Below are 19,700 nucleotides of genomic sequence, written 5' to 3'. Positions count from 1 at the left end.
GTAGACAAGACTTCCAGCAGAATGATCTAAAGCGTGTTTTCTAATGGCAGGATCGTATTCCATTTCTACCTACAAACTCTTGACACTATTTTTGGTGCAGTGTTCTAGTAAACTAACTCTTACAACATACAGGTCACAGCACAAACACAGTCAGCTTAGTTTGAAATACTTTCGAAATGAACACATTAACTTTAAAGATGACCATGCTACTGTGTGCACACATTGCTTTAAAATGCCAGCTACCCTCTGAAACACTCAAACAAATAACATGTTTGTGTTTTATACCGCAATGTATTTAAAAAAGATAACTATATGTCAATTTTTAAAAGAGCTGTTTCCCAAAGCCAAACTTGACAGTGGAAAAACACTGTTCCAATGGTCAGCAGGAGGATATTTCTTTACCCACATAACTTCGGTCCAAATGGGGTACTACTTTCTATTTATATCCTCTCCCCCAGGCTTATTTTGGACATTGTTTCCCTGTCAACTCTTTCAATAGACTGTGACATTTTGTTTCAACAGGGCTCTCACATAACTTCCATAGCATGCTCATAACATAACTGCAATAAAAAGATCACCTTGAGGGCAGATATTCCATCATCAACATACTGATCCAAACAGTCTGTTGGTTTGATGTAGTTCCTCTTATTTTCTTTATTTCTTTCACAGCAATGAGGAAAAGCAGTCAACTGAATTGCTGAAATCTGAACAGTCTCTTGAATGTAAAGCCAATTTTTTGTTATTCTGAGACGTTGTGTTTATTTGAGAAGGAGCAATGTGCATGCTCAACACAACACAGGCAGCATAACATGGGATATGCCTTTGGGAGCTGAGGCATTAACACTAGCCCCTGAGGTCAAGACGAGGTAGCCTTCCAGAGACATGGGTGGGGCCACGCACCCTGACTCGTCACTAAAGCCCTGTGGAAAAGAATGGCCACCAGACGCATTCATCTTGAGGACGACCTTTCCTGTCCACTTTGTGGACATATTCTCTGTCAGCCAGTGGTGCTCACTTGTAGGCACAGGTTCTGTAAAGCCTGTCTGAAAGGCAGCTGGGAGACACAAGGCAGGGAGGATCCACACTATTGTCCTCTTTGCTGGAGTGAATCTACCATGGATCAAATAGTGGTGAGCGCTGTGCTTCAGAAGTCATGTGAGACTTTCAAGGAGAACAGAAGCAAGACTGACCCAGAGGCTTGTAAGGAGCATGGAGAAAAGCTCACATTGTTCTGTCTGGACGACTTGGAGACAATCTGTGTGTTGTGTCAAAAAGCTGATGCACACACTGGGCACAGGCTCTATCCCATCGGGGAAGGAGCTCATGACTGTAAGGTAGGCAAGTTCAAATTAGCCCTCTGTTAAGACATCTGGCTCATAGAGTTCTCCAGTACTTTATATATTGAGAAAATTAGATATATTTCAGGGAGAGCAAAGAAGTTTAAACAAACTTGGCAGCCTTTCCTTGACTATATATATATGTACATGACACCTCAAATAACTTTTGTTTACAGTTTGAGATTTGCCATAGAAACCTGTGCCATGTTTGTTCTTCATTTTTTATCTTTTATTTTTGTATTCCTTTTTTCAGTGTTTTTTATGTGTGTATGTTCATTAAAAAAATCATAAATAAAGTATTAAAAAAAAACGAGTGTTGGTGACAGCACACATTTTTATTGTCTGAGCTGTTTATCTTCAGCATCACCTGCTTAGGCAATCTTGCATGACCAAACACTTTCCCCTCTGTTTTACAACCATAGATAGTATATAAAAGTTTACAACCGATTACTGTCAGTTGTAAAACACAATGATTACAGCTGGATTGGATGATGAACAATTGTCCCATTGTTTGGATGCCGAATTTGAAGTATGTCCTTATAAAATTACTAAGGTTAATTAATATGAATTTAAGATGACTGAATTAATCTAACGATCACACAATAACTGATTAGCTTGATTGATTATCTGGCAGAATTAACAGATTAATTCTTAAAAGCTAGTTATTAAAAAAGTATAAAAGTATATTGTACCTGGACATTGTTTTCAGCTTGTTAGCATTCTAAAAATGATTTTACTGTTTTTTTTCACCATTTTTTAGTTGGATTTTCTTTCTACTTTGGAGCTTTCTCAAAGCCCAATATGCTGATATGTGTGAAGGACTTTGTTGAGTTCATTAACATCAGCTAATTATAGATTTATATTTTTGGTTGCCATTGGGGTCGAGAGAGGACTGAAACTCGACTCCCACAAGGTTTCTGTGATGGTCATTCTGCTCCGCGTTCTCTGGAGAATGGAAAACCCTTAAGTAATAATAATGTGAAATTATTATAATGGTTGACAAATTGTGTACCTGCCGTTACAAGAACTCAATGTTGCTTATGTGACTAGGACATTAGACCCTTTTCCATAGATTTGTCCCTTTACTTTGATCCTGTTGTATTGAACAGCTTTGCAGTTTCAGATAATACTGCCATGGAAGAGTGTGTGGCAGCTGAAGGCCACACTTTGTGCTGACAGCTTGGCCACTTGCCAAAATGACCTTGTTTTGAAGTGTGGATGCCCTGTGATTGACTTTACAGGAGGAACTGAAGAGTGCTCTGCTGCCTTTGAAAGACAAGTTGCAGCTGTACAGGAAGGTGAAGATGGACTGTGAGGGAATGGCACTACATGTCAAGGTACTGTCACTTCCACTAGTACAGCATGTTACTCTGAACAAGGTGTGTGGAGGCAATGATTATTACCCATCAATCATGTCTCTTTTCAGAACCAAGCTGAACACACCGAAACACAGATCAAAGACGAGTTTGAAGCTCTTCACCGTTTCCTGAGAGAGCAGGAGGCCGCCAGGCTTTCAGCTCTAAAGGATGAAGAAGATCAGAAGGATCGGATGTTCAACCAGAAGATTGAGGAGATAAGCAATGAAATGCATTGCCTCTCCAACATCGTAAGATTAGTGGAGCAGGAGATGAACTCTCAAGCCATCCCGTTTCTTAAGGTAGAAAAGACAATTGTTGCTTCAGACAATTCTAATACCAAATATTAGTTTTTAAAATGCTTTTTTGTGGTTTCAGAATTACAAAGAAACAATAAAGAGGTAAGTGTTACCACATCTAGGATACCAGCTCAACTTATTGTTAGGATGAAAAAAGCTCCAGACACAATTCTCAACAACTAACTGCTCCAGTATCTTTACAGAACCTGGCGGACTTCCCCTGAACCACAAATGATGTTTGATTCTCTGATTGACGTGGCCAAACACGTGGGCTCTCTGAAATATAAAGTGTGGGAGAAGATGAAGAACATAGTTAAATATTGTAAGCTCCTAAAACACCAACTTGTCAGGTTCTATTGATCTTCTGCTTCCTGCAACACTAATAACTGCTACATGGATTCTTCTTTGCAGATCCTGTGATTCTGGATCCAAACACAGCAGCTAGCTGCTTCATCCTCTCAGAGGATCTCACAGTTGTGCAGAACTCCACCCAGATCTTCAAGCTGCCAGACAACCCAGAACGTTTTGACATCAGTGCTGAGATGCTGGCTGCTGATGGCTTTTCTTCTGGACGCCACAGCTGGGATGTTGAGGTGAAGGACAACACCTATTGGGTCATGGGAATAGCTAGTGATTCCATCAACAGAAAGGGCAAGCATGTGCTCACACCAGCAGAGGGATTCTGGTGTATAAGGTTCCGCAATGGAGAGCACAAGGCCTGCACAGCACCATGGCAGCCGCTGAACATGACTAAGAAGCCACAAGTTATAAGAGTAGTTTTAGACATGGATCGAGGAAAAGTAACCTTTTACGACCCAGGAGAAAGAACCCCTCTCTACACCTTCACAGGTGTCGTCACACCAAGAGCTTTTCCCTATTTTTGCACTGCCTGCAAAGAGCATCCACTGAAAATCCAACCCTCAAGGATTATCTTGTCAACCGACGCATAATTCACTTGGGAGATGTATTGTCAAACATCGTTTGTTAAAAAAATTATATAAGAAAGGGCTGCTCGAGCTTGAATTGAGTTTTTTTTGTCTTTTGCTTCATTTGCAAAAAATAATATATAAAATATTTGTAAGACAGCAATAAATGTGATCAGTTTTATATGAATTATATGAAACAAACACGTTTTAAAATATTTATTTTGAGTTACAAAAAAAAAAAATTGTCTGGGAGAACTGAAATTGTAAATAGCTTTACATCCTTTAACACCCATATATTACTACGCTGACAAGATGTCTAATATAAAATGACTTTCCATAACATGAATTCAGTATTACTTCAAATACACATCTTTTGAACTGCTTTCCAAGAAAGAAAGCATAAACAAATTGAAACACAGATCTGAGGTTTCACATAAGGCACATATAACAACTTCTGTGCATTCTCAATGCCATGCCACTGTTGTTCAGAGGTTCAAATATGACAAGTCATATTAGTTTTTCATTGCATTAAAAAGACTATGGTTAGTGTTTGATCTATTAGCCACATGTACAGTGTGTTTCAGCGTGGTCTTTCAACCCAAAAAAACATAAACTTCAAACTCAAGTGTTGCTTATACCTACATGGAATTATTTTTGCAGCATATATCCTAAATGGGTTGACAACATGTAACAAAGTTTGACTTGATACTACCCATTTCTGTTCAAACTCATTATTGTAACAAATATCCTATTCAAAATGGGTCTTTGAAGATCCCATGTGATGTTCAAAGGCTTTTTTGAAGTGTTTATTTAAAAAAATAAAAGGAGTTATTAATGGAATAAATACCCTCATATTAAGTCCTGGAGTGTTACTCATTCAGTGTTAAAACCTTGTCTGTAACTTTACTCCACCTATGTAAGTAGTCCTATTAACCTTGTTCCCTGAACGGCTAGCCTCTCTCAGTTCAGCCCTGCCATAGCATCCATGTCATAGAGACAATCTTCCCTCCACTATAGCATTGTGTAGTTCCTCATCTACAGCCTCATAACGTGCAGCTCTGCTGTTCAAAAAGTAGATCTGGTCAGTGGTGAGACGTGGGTCGTATCCCTCCCTCTGTAGCCTGGTTTTCTGAATTTTGAATGTACCTACGCAGGAATGTGGAGATACATTTAGAAGATTATTATTCAATTACTAAAAAAATAAATAGTGATGGTAAACATTTATAGGGTGCACTCACACTAAATCTAGTACGTTTGACCAGTGTGAGTGTGCCGTTCCGTACTCAAGCACGGTACACTTCCTTGGCCTTGGCACACTTGGGAGAGGTGTTCTCAGGCCAAAGTAAAGATGCTAATGAGCCGACACAAGCACAAGCATAACGGCTTGGTAATTATCTAGAAGACTGTTAAGGCTGAAGGGCTCCTAAAGTGTTAACAATCATTGTGCTTGATTTTCTTTCTCATAGTTTTTTTTAATAGACTAGGCATCTCTACAAATTATATGAGCCTTTACCCCGCAACCCAATACGTCCAACGTAGGCCTACATTTAAAAAAAAATTGCAGAATGATTCTGAGAGGTCTGATGTGGAAGTGGAATGTTTGCTGCAAATTTGGCCGGATGAAAATATTCAAAATCGTACAGCCTACAAGTAGCCTCGATCCAAATCCCAAACCCATGCGCACATAGACCTGGTGAAGTAGGGGAGACCGGGGCTAGTAGGCACACTTTTTACTCTAGTGAGAATTGCTCATCACCTACACATCTTTCAATAGTCATTCCTACATTAAATTGAAGCTTAAGGTGTTGGCTTGGAATGTGTACCCCTCACTGTTTCTAACTTATTGTAATAAAGAAGAAATTAATCAAAGACACCCTAACACATTGTGACAACCAACCTCATCAAGGGGTCGGTTGTCACACACTATGGGGTTGTTTGTCACAATGTTATCTTAATGGGAATAATCTTAAAAAGAAGGCAAGAAAGCAGAACTACATTTTAAAGTTTAATTGCACTGTCAAGTTGACAAATAGGCCTACATAACTTACTGTTTCTTCTTCTCCAGCTGGGGTGAAGAAGTGCACTCGGGTAGAGTAGCCTTGGCAGCTAGTCTAGTTTGGGATGCACTGGGTCGTTTTGATTTTGTTGCCCTTTTTTCTTTTGCATGCTAGCTGCCTTCTCCTGCTCTATTCTTTCCTTCACTGGGGTGTCAGTGAGGATACAGCTTGACAATTTCTTTCGTTATTGGGTTCCTTTTCTGGCCTTTGGATAACATGTGACAAACAGCCCCCCCAAAAATGTGACGACCAACCCCAACTTGAATTTCTTGCTAGCATCAAGGCCAACAACCATCTGACAACTAATTAGCTTGCTAACAACAATCTAAACTATAGCTTACCCTTCACTCTTTTTTAGGGTAACAATTGTTTTGTTAGAAACTAGGGCTCGACCCATATAGATTTTTGAGTGCCGATGCCGATTATTTTCAGAGAAAAATTACGATAGCGATTAAATCGGCCGATTATTTTTTTTATAAATCCCCAAAATATATATTACATTTTCTTTCTTTTTTGAACCCTTAAAGATCTCCTATTATACTACTTTTCTGGTCTTAATTTCTTGTTAAAAACTGCTATAGACCAACCCGACACGAATCACATCACAAAAAAACATGTAGATTTTCGGGACACTCTTCCTCTCACCCTAGCGAGCACAGCAGTCTCTCTCTACACTCAGCTTTGTGCTTCTCCGCCCCTCCCCCCCCCCCCTCCTCCTGCAAACTCCACTCCGTTGTGATTGGTTACCTTCCTTCCGGAACATTTTCAGCAGCGCGCGGAGAGATTTCAGAGCAGGAAGGTGGGGGCATGGCCGGAGCTTGCCTGAGCAGCATTACCATACATGGAAACATCCGCTTTTCGTGACGACAAAATTATCAGGAAATTCTGAACCGATTTGTCACGTGATTCCTCGACCGGCTGCCCTAGTGTTTAGTGCTCTGCACAGTCACCCCAGACGGTCAGCAGGGAATACGTGTAAATGCAGGTACGTAATTATTTGATACGCTAGTATGGTTAAACATGACTATAAATCATTATAACAACATTTATAGGTCATAAAAGTCAAAAAGTATAATAGGTCCACTTTAAATATAAATACTTTTTACTGTCGATATGTTTACAGGAACGTTTTATTAATTGCAATATGCATTATCTTCGGAGATGTGCTATAATCGGCCGATATATCGGTCGGGCCCTATTATAAACCCATTGTGTAAAAGCCGAGAAGAAAAATACTGAGGAGCTAAATATTGTCAATTTGACATGAACACAAACAGTCCTCTCACCTCAAATTCAGCAGTCTAACTCCAAGGAAGAATACAGTGCCTTGCAAAAGTATTCATACCCTCGAAATTTTCGACATTTAGTCACGTTATAACCACACACGAACATTCATTTTATTGGGATTTTATGTGATAGACGCATAATTGTGAAGTGGAATGAAAATTAAACGTGGTTTTACAAACTGAAAAGTTTGGCGTGCAAAAGTATTCAGCCCCCTGAGTCAATACGTTGTAGAACCACCTATCGCTGCAATTACAGCTGCAAATCTATTTGGGTTTGTCTCCACCAGCTTTGCCCATCTACAGACTGACATTTTTGCCCATTCTTCTTTAAAAAATAGCTTGAGCTTCAGATTTAGCATCAGATTGGATGGAGAGCGTCTGTGAACAGCATTTTTCAAGTCTTTCCAGAGATTCTCAATTGTATTGAGGTCTGAACCATTTTGATCTAAACCATTCCATAGTAGATCTGGCTGTATTTTTAGGCTAGTTGTCCCTCTGGAAGGTGAACCTCCACCCCAGTCTCAAGTCTTTTGCAGACTCTAAGGCACACACCGGCCCGATAATCGCCGTCGTAGAGTCTGGAGGGGGAGGGGACACGAATCTGTTTGCCGTGTGCCGTGAAATCGGTCGTCGTAGATGTCGTCGGGCTTCTTTTGAGCCGATTGAACATGTTCAATTGGCGGTGGGCAGTCTTTCAGTTGGAGCAATTTGATTTGTGGAGGGCTAACGAATCAGTGAAGCCCGGAAGTGAGGCGGGTAGCACAAACAGCTAACAACAGTTAGCCATTGTTTTAATGTGTTTGTTTGTTTCGTTCAGCGAGTACTCACATGCATCAACCCTTGTTGACTGCTCGACACCATGCTCGACACTCTCTGCTAAAAATGGTGCTCTTTATGGTCCATAAATATAAATACGCATTTCTATCTATGTTTTAGAGAGCCGTCCCATCATTTCCGGCTTCCGTATTTTTTCGGGCCACAATACAGATTAGCGCCGCCTGCTGTTATGGAGACATTACGTCCCACGCAAGCGCAGAGCGTACGGAAAGTCAGCACTCGGCTTGGTGTGTTCTTTGCACTTTTTTGGCCGCGACGGGAAGACTGGAGTTGCCTGAATCGGCAAACTCCATTTTTGGCTAGTCGGACTGGTGTGTCCTGGCCTTAACAGGTTTTCTGTCCTGTATTTGGCTCCATCCATCTTCCCATCAACTCTAAACAGCTTCCCTCTTCCTTGCTGAAGAAAAGCAACCCCATAGCATGATGCTGTCACCACCATGTTTCACGGTGAGGATGGTGTGTATAGGGTGATGTGCAATGTTAGTTTCCGCCACACATTGCATTTTGCATACAGGCCAAAAACTTCAAGTTTGGTCTCATCTGAATATGCTGTGTCCCCCGCATGGCTTGTGGCAAGTGTTGGAGGAAGGTGCTCTGGTCAGATGAGACCAAAATTGAAGTTTTTGGCCTTAACGCAAAGTGCAATGTGTGGCAGAAAACTAACACTGCACATCACCCTATACACACCATCCCCACCGTGAAACATGGTGGTGGCAGCATCATGCTGTTGGGGTCCTGTTCTTCAGCAGGGATAGGGAAGCTGGTCAGAGTTGATGGGAAGATAGATGGAGCCAAATACAGGGCAGAACAACCTGTTAGAGTCTGCAAAAGACTTGAGACTGGGGTGGAGGTTCACCTTCCAGAAGGTTAAATACCCTAAACATACCGCCAGATCTACTATGGAATGGTTCAAATCAAAGCATAGTCATGTGTTAGAATGGCCCAGTCAAAGTCCAGACCTCAATACAATTGAGAATATCTGGAAAGACTTGAAAATTGCTGTTGACAGATGCTCTCCATTCAATCTGATGCTGAATCTGAAGCTTGAGCTATTTTCAAAGAAGAATGGGCAAAAATGTCAGTCTGTAGATGTACAAAGCTGGCAGAGACATACCCCAATAGACTTGCAGCTGTAATTGCAGCGATAGGTGGTTCTACAAAGTATTGACTCAGGGGGCCGAATACTTTTGCACGCCACACTTTTCAGTTTTTTTATTTCTAAACATTTTTTTAAACCATATTTCATTTTCATTCCACTTCACAATGATGCACCACTGTGTGTTGGTCTATCACATGAAATCCCAATAAAATAAATGTACGCGTGTGGTTTTAATGTGACAAAATGTGGAAAATTCCAAGGGGTATGAATACTTTTGCAAGGCACTGTATGTAGGTGACCTCTGATCCCAATTCTGGATATTTACATACCAAAATTTCACAGACAGCGCCTTCTGGTTCCAAGATATAACGATTGTGACAACCAACCCGTGTGACATACAGTGCTGTGTGAAAGTTTGTGAACCCCTTGAGCCTTTTGGAATTTTATTTATTTTAACCATTATTAATTCATTTTTATCAATACCAGTATTTTTTATATGAAATAACAGATGTTTGTTTATCAATTCAAAAATGTTCTTTTCCAGAAATACGGAAGCCGGAAATTATGGGACGGCTCTCTAGACCATAAAAATAGATAGAAATACGTATTTATATTTATGGACCATAAAGAGCACCATTTTTAGCAGAGAGTATCGAGCAGTCAACTAACTGTTGTTAGCTGTTTGTGCTACCCGCCTCACTTCCGGGCTTCACTGATTCGCTAGCCCTCCACAAATCAAATTGCTCCAACTGAAAGACTGCCCGCCGCCGATTGAACATCAACACAATCGGCTGAACATGTTCAATCGGCTCAAAAGAAGCCCGAAGACATCTACGACGACCGATTTCTCGGCACACACCAAACAGATTTGTGTCCCCGCCCCCTCCCGACTCTACGACGGCGATTATCGGGCCGGTGTGTCCTGGCCTTTAGGCTCACCAAAGTGAACCCATACAGGTCAGACATGCTAAAAGCGAAACAAATCTCAGGAATAGAGTTGTGATGCTGCAGATTTGTCTGGGGACAGCTATAAATTAATTAAAAAAAAGTTTGAGCTCCATCGGTCCACCGTGAGGCAGATCATCTACAAATGGAGAGCTTTAAGGGTGACTGAACATCTGCCTATAAGTAGACTTCCTTCAAAAATATCCATAAGCACCACAAGAAAAGTTATTTTTCAGTTAAAAGCTAACCCAAACATTACATCTAGTGATTTGCAGACCTCTCTTGCAGCATCTGGGACAGATGTGCATGGTTCCAAAATAAGAATAAGTCAACATGGCTTTCAAGGGAGGGTTGCTGAAGAAGCCTCTACTCTCAAGAAAGAACAAAACTGCTTGTCACAACTTTGCCAGAGAGCACCTGGAGATACCTGAAGTCTTTTCTGTGGACAGATTTTTCCAAAATTGAACTGTTTGGTCACAAACAAAACCGTCATGTTTGGGCAAAAACGCAACTCTGCCTACCACCAAGAGAACCTTCTCCTAAGTGAAGAACGGTGGTGGCAAATGGTCTGGAAATCTCCAGATGTAATGTTTGGGTTGGTTTTTACCTGAAAAATCCCTTTTCTTGTGGCGCTTGAGGATATTGTTGAAGGAAGTCCACTTCTAGGCAGATGTTAAGTCACTCTTAAAGCTCTCCATTTGTAGATGATTTGCCTCATGGTGGACCGATGGAGCTCAAACTTTATTATATGAATTTATAGCTGTCCCCAGACAAATGTGCAACATCAAAACTCTATTCCTGAGATTCCCCTTTGAGCATGTCTGACCTGTATGGGTTCAGTTTGGTGGGCCTAAACTGACCTGGTTTGATCTCTGTTTTATCTAGTGCCGCCCAATTTCTTCCCTAAAGATCTCTCATTGGTCTATTTCATCAATCAGTTTGGCCCACCTGATTGTGTTTACCTTGCTCGATTTAAGCAATACAGCTCAGGGTTCACAAACTTTTGCACATACAACATTTGTCAAATAATTTGTTTTATCTGTTTTAACAGTTGATTTCTGGAAAAGAAAACTGTTGAATTGATAAACAAACATCTGTTATTTCATATAAAATACTGGTATTGATAAAAAATAATTAATAATGGTTAAAATAAATAAAATTCCAAAAGGCTCAAGGGGTTCACAAACTTTCACACAGCACTGTATAACCCTGTTCTCCCTATAGCAAGGAGCAATCATGCCCAGGCCCAGATCTTTAGGAGCAGTGTGAGTACAGGCCAGCGGGGGAGGGGGGGCAATCGTGCTTGAGTACGGCACAGGGCAGCTTTGCCTAGTGTGAGTGCGCCCTTATGCCTTGTTTCCAACGAGCAGAGCGGCTCAGCTTGCTTACACTAGATCTGGTGAATGTTTGCTTGGTCAAACCAGCCGCTCCTATTATATGTATGAGCCAAAATAAGCGCACTGAGCCACACCGAACTGAGCCGCTCTGCACGATGGAAACGAAGCATTATACTCAAGAAAGACACAGTATTAGGACAGTTTACCTGTGGTGTCTACATTTGGGGAGATTCGCAGAAACACAGGGCGAGCATATGGAGGTAGACCTTGCTGGACTTTTTGCAAGAATCCATTGGAGTCAAAACTCCCTGAAGTGTCTGCAATAGCAGCCATGCCTGCCTTACCTTCCACACCTAGTAGGAAACATGGAGATAAACACAAAGTAGTGAGTATAGTCAAAAGCTACGTGCTAAAGAGAAATAACAATACTGGTTCAATGTGTTGATGAGAGCACTAAGTATATGAAGTTAACCATGACCTGGTACTGTCACGCCATACACAGCAACATCAGTCTGACCCAGAAGACTGCTGAGTATGCCTTCCACCTCTGTGGTTGAGACGTTTTCTCCCTTCCAGCGGAACGTGTCTCCACTGCGGTCACGGAAGTACATGTAGCCCAGGTCATCCATCACCAGCACGTCACCTATAGGGTAGACATATAGAAAGCTAGTCAAAGTATGGCTGAACTTTAACTTACTGAGCACTGAGAAAGGGAGCTTGGCAATTCAACACATTTTCAGCATATGAACTTCAAGTTGAAGTTCATATGCTGAAAATGTGTTGAATAGTTATAGCTCCTAAACCTTGAATCAAGGTTTAGGAGCTATAACTATTTCAATCCTGTACACTTAAAGCGGCTACGAGGAACTTTTAAATATCTTTTAAACAGCCTCATTTTCCCTCTGATAATCATAAATTATCTTTAACAGCAAACGAGACCATCAGTGCAAAGAAAGACGTTTTTATATAGTTTTTATTAATGCATTTGATCTGGTGGCAAACCCAGTCCGATTTTCGGCTTGCACATGCAGGCTCTATAGTCACATATTCGTATTGGTCGCAGATTTCAGTGTAGCGCAGCAAAGTGATTTGAGTAGCCTATCCCTCCAGGCAGGGACGGCTGGTATCAATGGGCTAGTGGGGCTAAGCCCTCCCTATCTTTTACAATAAACATGAGAACATTATTAAATGAATGAAATTATTAAAATATAATAGTTACTAACACTTAGAATTGGTTGATTTTGTGCAACGCGAGCAGCAACAGCACCAAATAATCACAAAAACGCAGGATACATATATCTGTCTGGTCTGACTTTTCTAAGACCACACTTAGCAAAATCAGCATCCAATAGGTGTTGTCCAATCTTGATTGACATATGTTATGACATACCCCCCCCGATTTAGAGACCATTTGGACTAAAGTAATCTAGCCCAGACCATTGACTTTCCGCCAATCACAGTAGCCTACAGTGACTTTAGGCCCGCCTCCAACAGTGACAGTGACTCTCACTGTTGGAGGCGGGAGATAAGAGTGTTGATCAACAATGGAGAGTGCTAACCGGTGCCAATGGTGGACTATCTACCGACTCACCCGTTTTCGTTGATGCCTTTGGAAGAAGATAAATAAATAAAGAAAGAGACTAGGGGCACATCGCCCAAACGATGTCCAAATAAAACAAAAGGACACGCGATAAAATTGTTCATTTTGTGTGTCTTGGTTTGAAAGGAAGGACTGGCTAACGGCTAGCATAGCTAAAAGCGCACTTCTCTGTTTCCCGTGCGTGCTGTTTGGAGGAGACACGGCTTGGACCCAACAAGGGGTTATGGATTTAAAACATGTATCGTCTAAAATCAAGAAAACATGAATGCAGTGCAAGTCACATCGGAAACTGTTAAGCTGTCGATGTTGGACAAAGGTGTATTGCCTGTCAACTGGATGACGGCCACCGCATCTCTATACATAGACACAACAAGCAGGTAAAGAAAAACAGACATTGGCTGTCAAGGATTGTGGACTGTATTAAGTTATGTGGGGCACACAAGCCAGCTCTGAGGGGCTCTGATGAATCTGAAACTTCACTCGCAACTTGTTAAGATAGTCAGTTAGCCGATCACCAGTCAAACGCACAGGTTGCCAAGACTAGCCAAAACGAGTTGCTTGATTGTTAGCTGTGTATGGACAGAAACTGGCTGATGGCTTTCTGTGAGGACACGGAATATTTCAGCTCCGTGAGAGGTGACACTGCATCAACTCATTGCAATCAGGTGTGTGTGGCACTGACTGGCATTAGTTGATGCAGTGTCACTAACCACTCTCACAGAGCCGAAAAGATTCCGTGCCCTCACACTTCATCATTTGAGACTCGCACCGGCCTGCACATGCTAGAATACTAAAAATACGTAAAAATACTAACACTTTTGTCCAAAGGGGCCGCCAGCCGCCAAAGTTCCTCATAGGCACTTTAAAATAATCATTGCACATATCTAAATTGAGAACTTCAAACTGTGTTGAATGATTATGAATATAAATAAAAAAGCCTCTGTTACCTGATATATATGCAGAATCATTTTTCTTGAAGACATTGTGAGCTATCTTCTTCCTTGTAGCATCCTGGTTAGCGTAGCCATCAAAGCGCCGTAATGGGTCCTGCTGGTTGATGCGGCCCACAAGAAGCCCAGGCTCACCTACAACACAAACATGAGTCTAATGCTTTCACAAGATCGGCCAAGTGAAGAGCCACACTCTACTTCTACAGCAAAGACATTATGAAGCATTAGAATAAGTTACCAGGGTGGCAAGGCACACAGAGGCCTCTGCTGTCGCGAACCAGCTCCATGCTGTCCTCGTCCACCTTTACCAGACGAATGGGGTACACGTTGGGGAGAATGCGACTGTTGAATCCACAGGCTCCCACCTGGCATGAAAAGAATTAACTCAACTCAGATCAAATTCACATGTATTCAGTGAAGATACAGGTGACAATGATTGCTGACCTTTCCATCCATGTTGGCGATGCTACAGTTGCACTCAGTCGCTCCGTAGAACTCTCCAATCTGCGCCACTCCAAAGCGCTGTGTGAAGGCCTCCCACACACTGGGGCGCAACCCGTTTCCCACTGCCAGCCGAACTCTGTGGCCTTTTTCCGATGGCCGTATTGGCTGAGACAGGAGGTAGCGGCAGATTTCCCCGATGTACTGCACCACCTACGAAGGCAAATCAGTCTTGTTATTGCGCTGGCATTTGTTCCAAAATGTATGTTTTTTGTGGGAAGAGTTTTCATAAAATATGACACATTACAATATTTTCTAAGCAGGAGCTCTTACAGTGCAGTTGTGCTTAATGCAATCTTCCCAGAAGCGGCTGGCTGAAAATTTCTTCTTCACTACCACAGTGAGACCATGGATGAGACACTGACCAACTCCCATGATATTACCTGGTAATAAAAGGCAGCTAACAATTCTGTTATGCAAATAAAAAGCCATAAACTGTATTCATTCAAGAGATGGAGGCTACCATCACATTACCTGCAGAGTGATAGAGAGGCAGACAGTCATAAATGATGTCTGCAGGGTGCATGCGAAAGGCAAAATACCCAAAAGCAGCGATTCTGTAGTAACTGTTGTGGAGACACAGGAGAGATGGTCAGACATCTATCAGTAGCTGTGCAGCAACTGTAACAACTCCGGATCCTTTTTAGTGAATAACATACCGACTGTGAACCACAATGGCAGCCTTGGGCATCCCTGTGGTGCCGGAGGTGTAAATATAAAATAGGCGGTCTGCAGGAGAGAATAATAGAGCATAGCAATAACACAGTAACAGTTCTGTCCATTAAGGTTTCTTCACAGCAGTCATCCATCAGTGCTGGAATGTGAGACGGGAACCAAAAGAATGATAAAACCGAAAATATAGCTGCTGCTTCATTCTGCTACATGTTTTCCTTGAGAATACAGACCTCTAGTTTGTCATGTAGAATATATCTTGCACTCACGCTGACTTAAAAATAGCAAACTACTCATTAACACACACCTTTATCCTTACATAGCATCAGAGTTGAGTTGAGTGATAGATTAGGTACTCACCATTCATGCCTTTGGGGGGAACACAAGGCGAAGGAGGATGTCTAGATGTAGACGCTAACATGGGGTCCAGCGGTCGAGCACACAGAGAGGCCAGATGTTCTGCACTGAGGTCTCCGCTACAGAACCGTACCATGGACTGGCTGAAGGAAGAACTGACTTCCAACATGGCTGACATTCAGTAAGAGGAACAAAAGGGAGAAGGGAACAGTCAGGTCAGTTCAAACCCTCCATTTTTAATAACACATTACTGTAAATGCATGTCTTATATGGTGAGCAACATAAAATATATACTGCCACTATGACATTTTCTTATATTAGGTCAGGCCAATACTACTTATTTATGAACCCACATTGCCTATCCAACTGTCATTCAACAACACTAAGACAAAAGCAGTTAAAACTAGCATCTGAGGAACATGGATTATGTAACAAAGAATGAGAACATTTGGTAAAAAACACCCACACATGTACGTAGCTTATCACAGAAACCAAAGGATTGAATTATTAATATTGTAATAGAAAATAAAACAAATAAACCATTAACAAACTAAAAAAAGAGATACCACAAAAATAAAGATTAAAATCCAACACACCAGACAAAAAATTAAACATGAAATATGTTGCTGAGGTTGATCAGTATGCCAAGACTTTTGCCTACAATGCCAACGTGGCTTATTCATTTGCCAAATATGGGGCAAGCTTTTATCCAATTATGGCACTTTAGAATACAACCCTCTGCAGATTCAGAATGAAAAGCTACATGCTAACATCTCAATGGGCTTGTCCTATACTGTTAAACACATCATTACCATCAGCAAGCTCAGCTCCAAAGACAATAGCTCGTGACCCTGACACCCCAATACAGTGCAGGAGGGAATCATTGCGGAGGTTGAAGTTGATGAGTGCAGCTTCCACCCCAACCTTGGCCAAGCCTAGCCAAAGCGCCACCTGTGACGGCCTGCTTTCCATGAACAGGGCCACCACATCCCCTGCCACCCAGCCCTGAGCCCTTGCCCAGTGGGCCACGGCATTAGACAGCTCGTCCAGCTGTGTGAAGGTCCACGTTTCCCCCGTGGCCTCATAGATCAGTGCTGGTTTATTGGGGTAGCGTTTTACTGTCTGGGCGAATATGGAAGGTATGTTACTCCCATTGCGCATGTAGCGCCACAACGCCATCTTCACTCTCAACAGCACATACAGGCCACTGGTGAGGAGAGAAGGAAGACAAGCAGACATGAGGTAGGCCTACAAGTAGATGAAGACCCATAACATGTTTTTTAATATGGATATCCTTTAACTTACATGAGGTCTCTCTTGGCAGTGCGCGCTGCAATGTAGAAGTACTTCCAGCTTCTTGTGCCCAGATATACCCCAAAGCCTGCAGCCAGGCTCCAGGACCAGGACACTTCGAAGAGACGCAACAGTCCCAAGGACCCCAGAGAGGCTGACACACTGGCCGCATTGTGCATTCTTGTCATGGAGGAAATGCAGATGGGTTTGATGATAGAACGGGCATACGTCCAAGAATAGGCTACCTCTCGATTTTCTCTTAATGACATTTGAACCAGGCCTACTTAAAATACATACATAAATAAACAAATAGGCCTTAAACAATTGTAGCATATACAAGCCCCTGAGCACGGATAAAGTTAGCATTGCAGTTGTTACACATTCATTTGATCACATTTAAGCAGTGAACATAAACAGACATTACTCCACATTACAGGCTATCGTCGTTAACTTAAACGCGACACCTTATCATTAGCCTGACATGCTATGCAATGCTAACAACTTACCTACGAGTCAATGGACTGGAGCGATGTCACCTTTCACCCGATAACCCCGACGTGGGCACAACTTGTTAGGCTACTTGGTAACAGAAACTCTTGAGTTTTCAAATCTCCCTCTGGATGCTGAGAGCGTCGAGAAGCAATACAAAAGTAGCACTTCTGAGGAAAGCAACTATTTTAACTATTTTACATTTAAAACTTCGTCATGTCGGTCATTGTTGATTAAGCTAGTTTACAGTTTACATTCAAGTATAAAACGTAGGCCTACGTGAGCGAGTCCTGTAGCCTAGGTCATCATCTACGGAGGAGAATTCATAATGTGTGCCCGTCATTCAAAAGTTACCAAAAATGTGAAAGAAAGCTGGGAAACGCAGGGTGAATCAGGCTATTTTCTGTACTCCATGTTGGACAGAACCGTTGCCAAACAAGTACCGCCCACCCCGGGTATGAGCTTCCTCCAGTAGCGAAGCCATTTGTTAAACTGGGTGCTTGTCAAACTTTTCTCAATTGTGATAGGCCAATGATAAGCCCCGCCCAATAGCCCAACCACTAGAGATGCAAGTGGCTGCTACTCATCATAGAGCCGGCACAGACTACTAACTAAAGCTTTAGAAATGTAGTGAAAGTCTCTCCCCATCCCCCTATTCACACTGCTGCTCCACAAACCCTGGCTTGCTGAATATGAACACGACAAAGGCCTGATGAAAGTTCCACAGCACAGTTTACATTCTTACACTTGTCACAACACACACAAATAAATTATTTATTTCAGTCAGAGCAAAATGGTCATTGCAGAATGAAGGCAGGCCTGTATCTGTTGTCTGTCACTGTGGATCTCTGTCTGTAGAAAGAACAGCACACTCTCAGCACGGCCCTCCTCAGTAAGATGTAAACCCAAGGGTCCAGGATCTGATTCCAGGAGGCCAACCGTAAGCCCAGAAGAATGAACCCATCCTCGTCATTCATTGAGTCCCTGGGGCTTTGGTTGAACTGCATCACAAGAATGTGAATCTGTAATCAGAGGCACAGAATCACTCAGATAGCTATTAGCCTACAATAGGCTAGTTTAAAAGTACCTAACCAAACAAATTCTACAATCTAAACGAGTGGTATGTTACTCACAAGAAAGGGACTCCAGCACACACAGGAAATCACAGTTATCACTGCCAGTTGAGCCATCATTTCCACATCCAACGAACAAAACAAGGAGGTAGAGGATGCGGGTGATGCAAGACGAGTACATTGAGCTGCTGATTTTGTGTTAACACTGTGGGACTTCTTTCTGGCCTGTAGCAATGCCAGACAGCTGACAATGTTGCAGAGTAGGGAAAGAGTAAGTGCAGTGAGGCCCAGACATGAGAAGGCCAAAGCCAGATTGGTGTCAGCTGTTGACTGTGGACTATGGATAGGCAAGAAACACCATGTCCCAGGAGACTGGGAAGTGTAAGTCCCCACATCAAATAAAGGTAGAACTGCCAGCACAAGTGCAAGAGAGGACAAAAATAATACAACTCTCTGAACATGAGCCATTGTGATCCTAGCAGCATGGAAAAAGGGCTGGATGATGGCCATACAGCGCTCTACTGCCATGGCACAACCCAGCAGCAATGGGCACAAGCCAAAAAACACCATACTTGCACCAAAGATCTGACAGAAATACTTGTGGGGCTTCTCAGTCTTTACTTCAAACATCTGCTCTATGTGCAGATACAAAGCAAAGGCCCCTGGGATCACATGACCTCCCAGGTCAGCCAGAAGCAAAGCCATTGCTAGGAGCAGAAAGGTTGCTTTGGATTGGCGGCGGAGTCTGACATAGGACTTGGCCAGGATGACCAGAGCTGTGAGGTTGGAGATAGCACCACATGTCATAGTGAAGCAGGACATCCCTAAACCTGACCATCTGACAGCTGACCAGGTGCTGCTGTTCAGCCATGGACTCAGTAGTTCAGAGGAGTTGGTCTTGGGGTGGAGGATGGATGGCGTAGAATACAAAGTAGTCATTATAGATGCTGTCCTCATCTTCAGTGTCATCTGCTGAAAATGACAGGCAAAGTTAAACAACAAAGTTTAACATTTGTTAAAAAATAATAAAATAAAAATACTTAAATGCAAAATGATATAGGCCTACTAATGAATGTTATGATACATGCCTCACTGAGCCACAAGATTTAGACCTTGATTAGAAAAGCTATTACGGTACTGCCCAATCAGAGAAGTGGATGAACCCCTGTCAGAGCCTTTCTCCAGTGTGGAGGAGAGATGTGTCATGACTCATGAGGCACATGACAACGGTCCCAAAGCAGGTTGAAATTCAGATTGAATTCTGTGATTGTATCAAACAGTCATACA

At 42.2% G+C, this 19,700-nt stretch overlaps 3 protein-coding genes across 3 annotated transcripts; 1 reads left to right on the top strand and 2 right to left on the bottom strand.

Annotated features, from left to right (window-relative positions):
• Positions 1 to 932: 932 nt before the first annotated feature.
• On the top strand, positions 933 to 4,011 carry trim35-13 (tripartite motif containing 35-13; the record flags this gene model as incomplete). Its single annotated transcript, XM_080043745.1, has 6 exons — positions 933 to 1,334; positions 2,579 to 2,674; positions 2,764 to 2,994; positions 3,071 to 3,093; positions 3,195 to 3,313; positions 3,403 to 4,011. 6 exons carry the CDS (start codon positions 933 to 935, stop codon positions 3,939 to 3,941), a joined length of 1,410 nt encoding a protein of 469 aa, XP_079899871.1. The 3' UTR covers positions 3,942 to 4,011.
• A 108-nt stretch (positions 4,012 to 4,119) lies between these two features.
• slc27a1a (solute carrier family 27 member 1a) lies at positions 4,120 to 17,743 on the bottom strand. Its single transcript, XM_080043744.1, has 14 exons — positions 17,695 to 17,743; positions 17,358 to 17,510; positions 16,864 to 17,031; positions 16,371 to 16,765; positions 15,562 to 15,729; positions 15,189 to 15,258; positions 15,004 to 15,095; positions 14,803 to 14,912; positions 14,473 to 14,682; positions 14,267 to 14,393; positions 14,026 to 14,163; positions 11,957 to 12,121; positions 11,685 to 11,831; positions 4,120 to 5,063 (listed from the first exon to the last, which is right to left on the bottom strand). The coding sequence occupies exons 3-14, from the start codon at positions 17,028 to 17,030 to the stop codon at positions 4,906 to 4,908; spliced, it is 1,947 nt and encodes a 648-aa protein (XP_079899870.1). The 5' UTR covers position 17,031; positions 17,358 to 17,510; positions 17,695 to 17,743; the 3' UTR covers positions 4,120 to 4,905.
• Positions 17,744 to 17,992: 249 nt separating this feature from the next.
• ptger1c (prostaglandin E receptor 1c (subtype EP1)) lies at positions 17,993 to 19,352 on the bottom strand (the record flags this gene model as incomplete). The annotated part of the gene is made up of 3 exons (XM_080044635.1): positions 17,993 to 18,049; positions 18,180 to 18,362; positions 18,474 to 19,352. The coding sequence occupies 3 exons, from the start codon at positions 19,350 to 19,352 to the stop codon at positions 17,993 to 17,995; spliced, it is 1,119 nt and encodes a 372-aa protein (XP_079900761.1).
• Between the last annotated feature and the right edge of the window lie 348 nt (positions 19,353 to 19,700).

Source organism: Ammodytes marinus, assembly GCF_949987685.1.
Source record: "Ammodytes marinus genome assembly, chromosome: 16".
NCBI lineage: Eukaryota > Metazoa > Chordata > Actinopteri > Uranoscopiformes > Ammodytidae > Ammodytes > Ammodytes marinus.
This window is presented reverse-complemented; position numbering and strand designations above follow the sequence as displayed.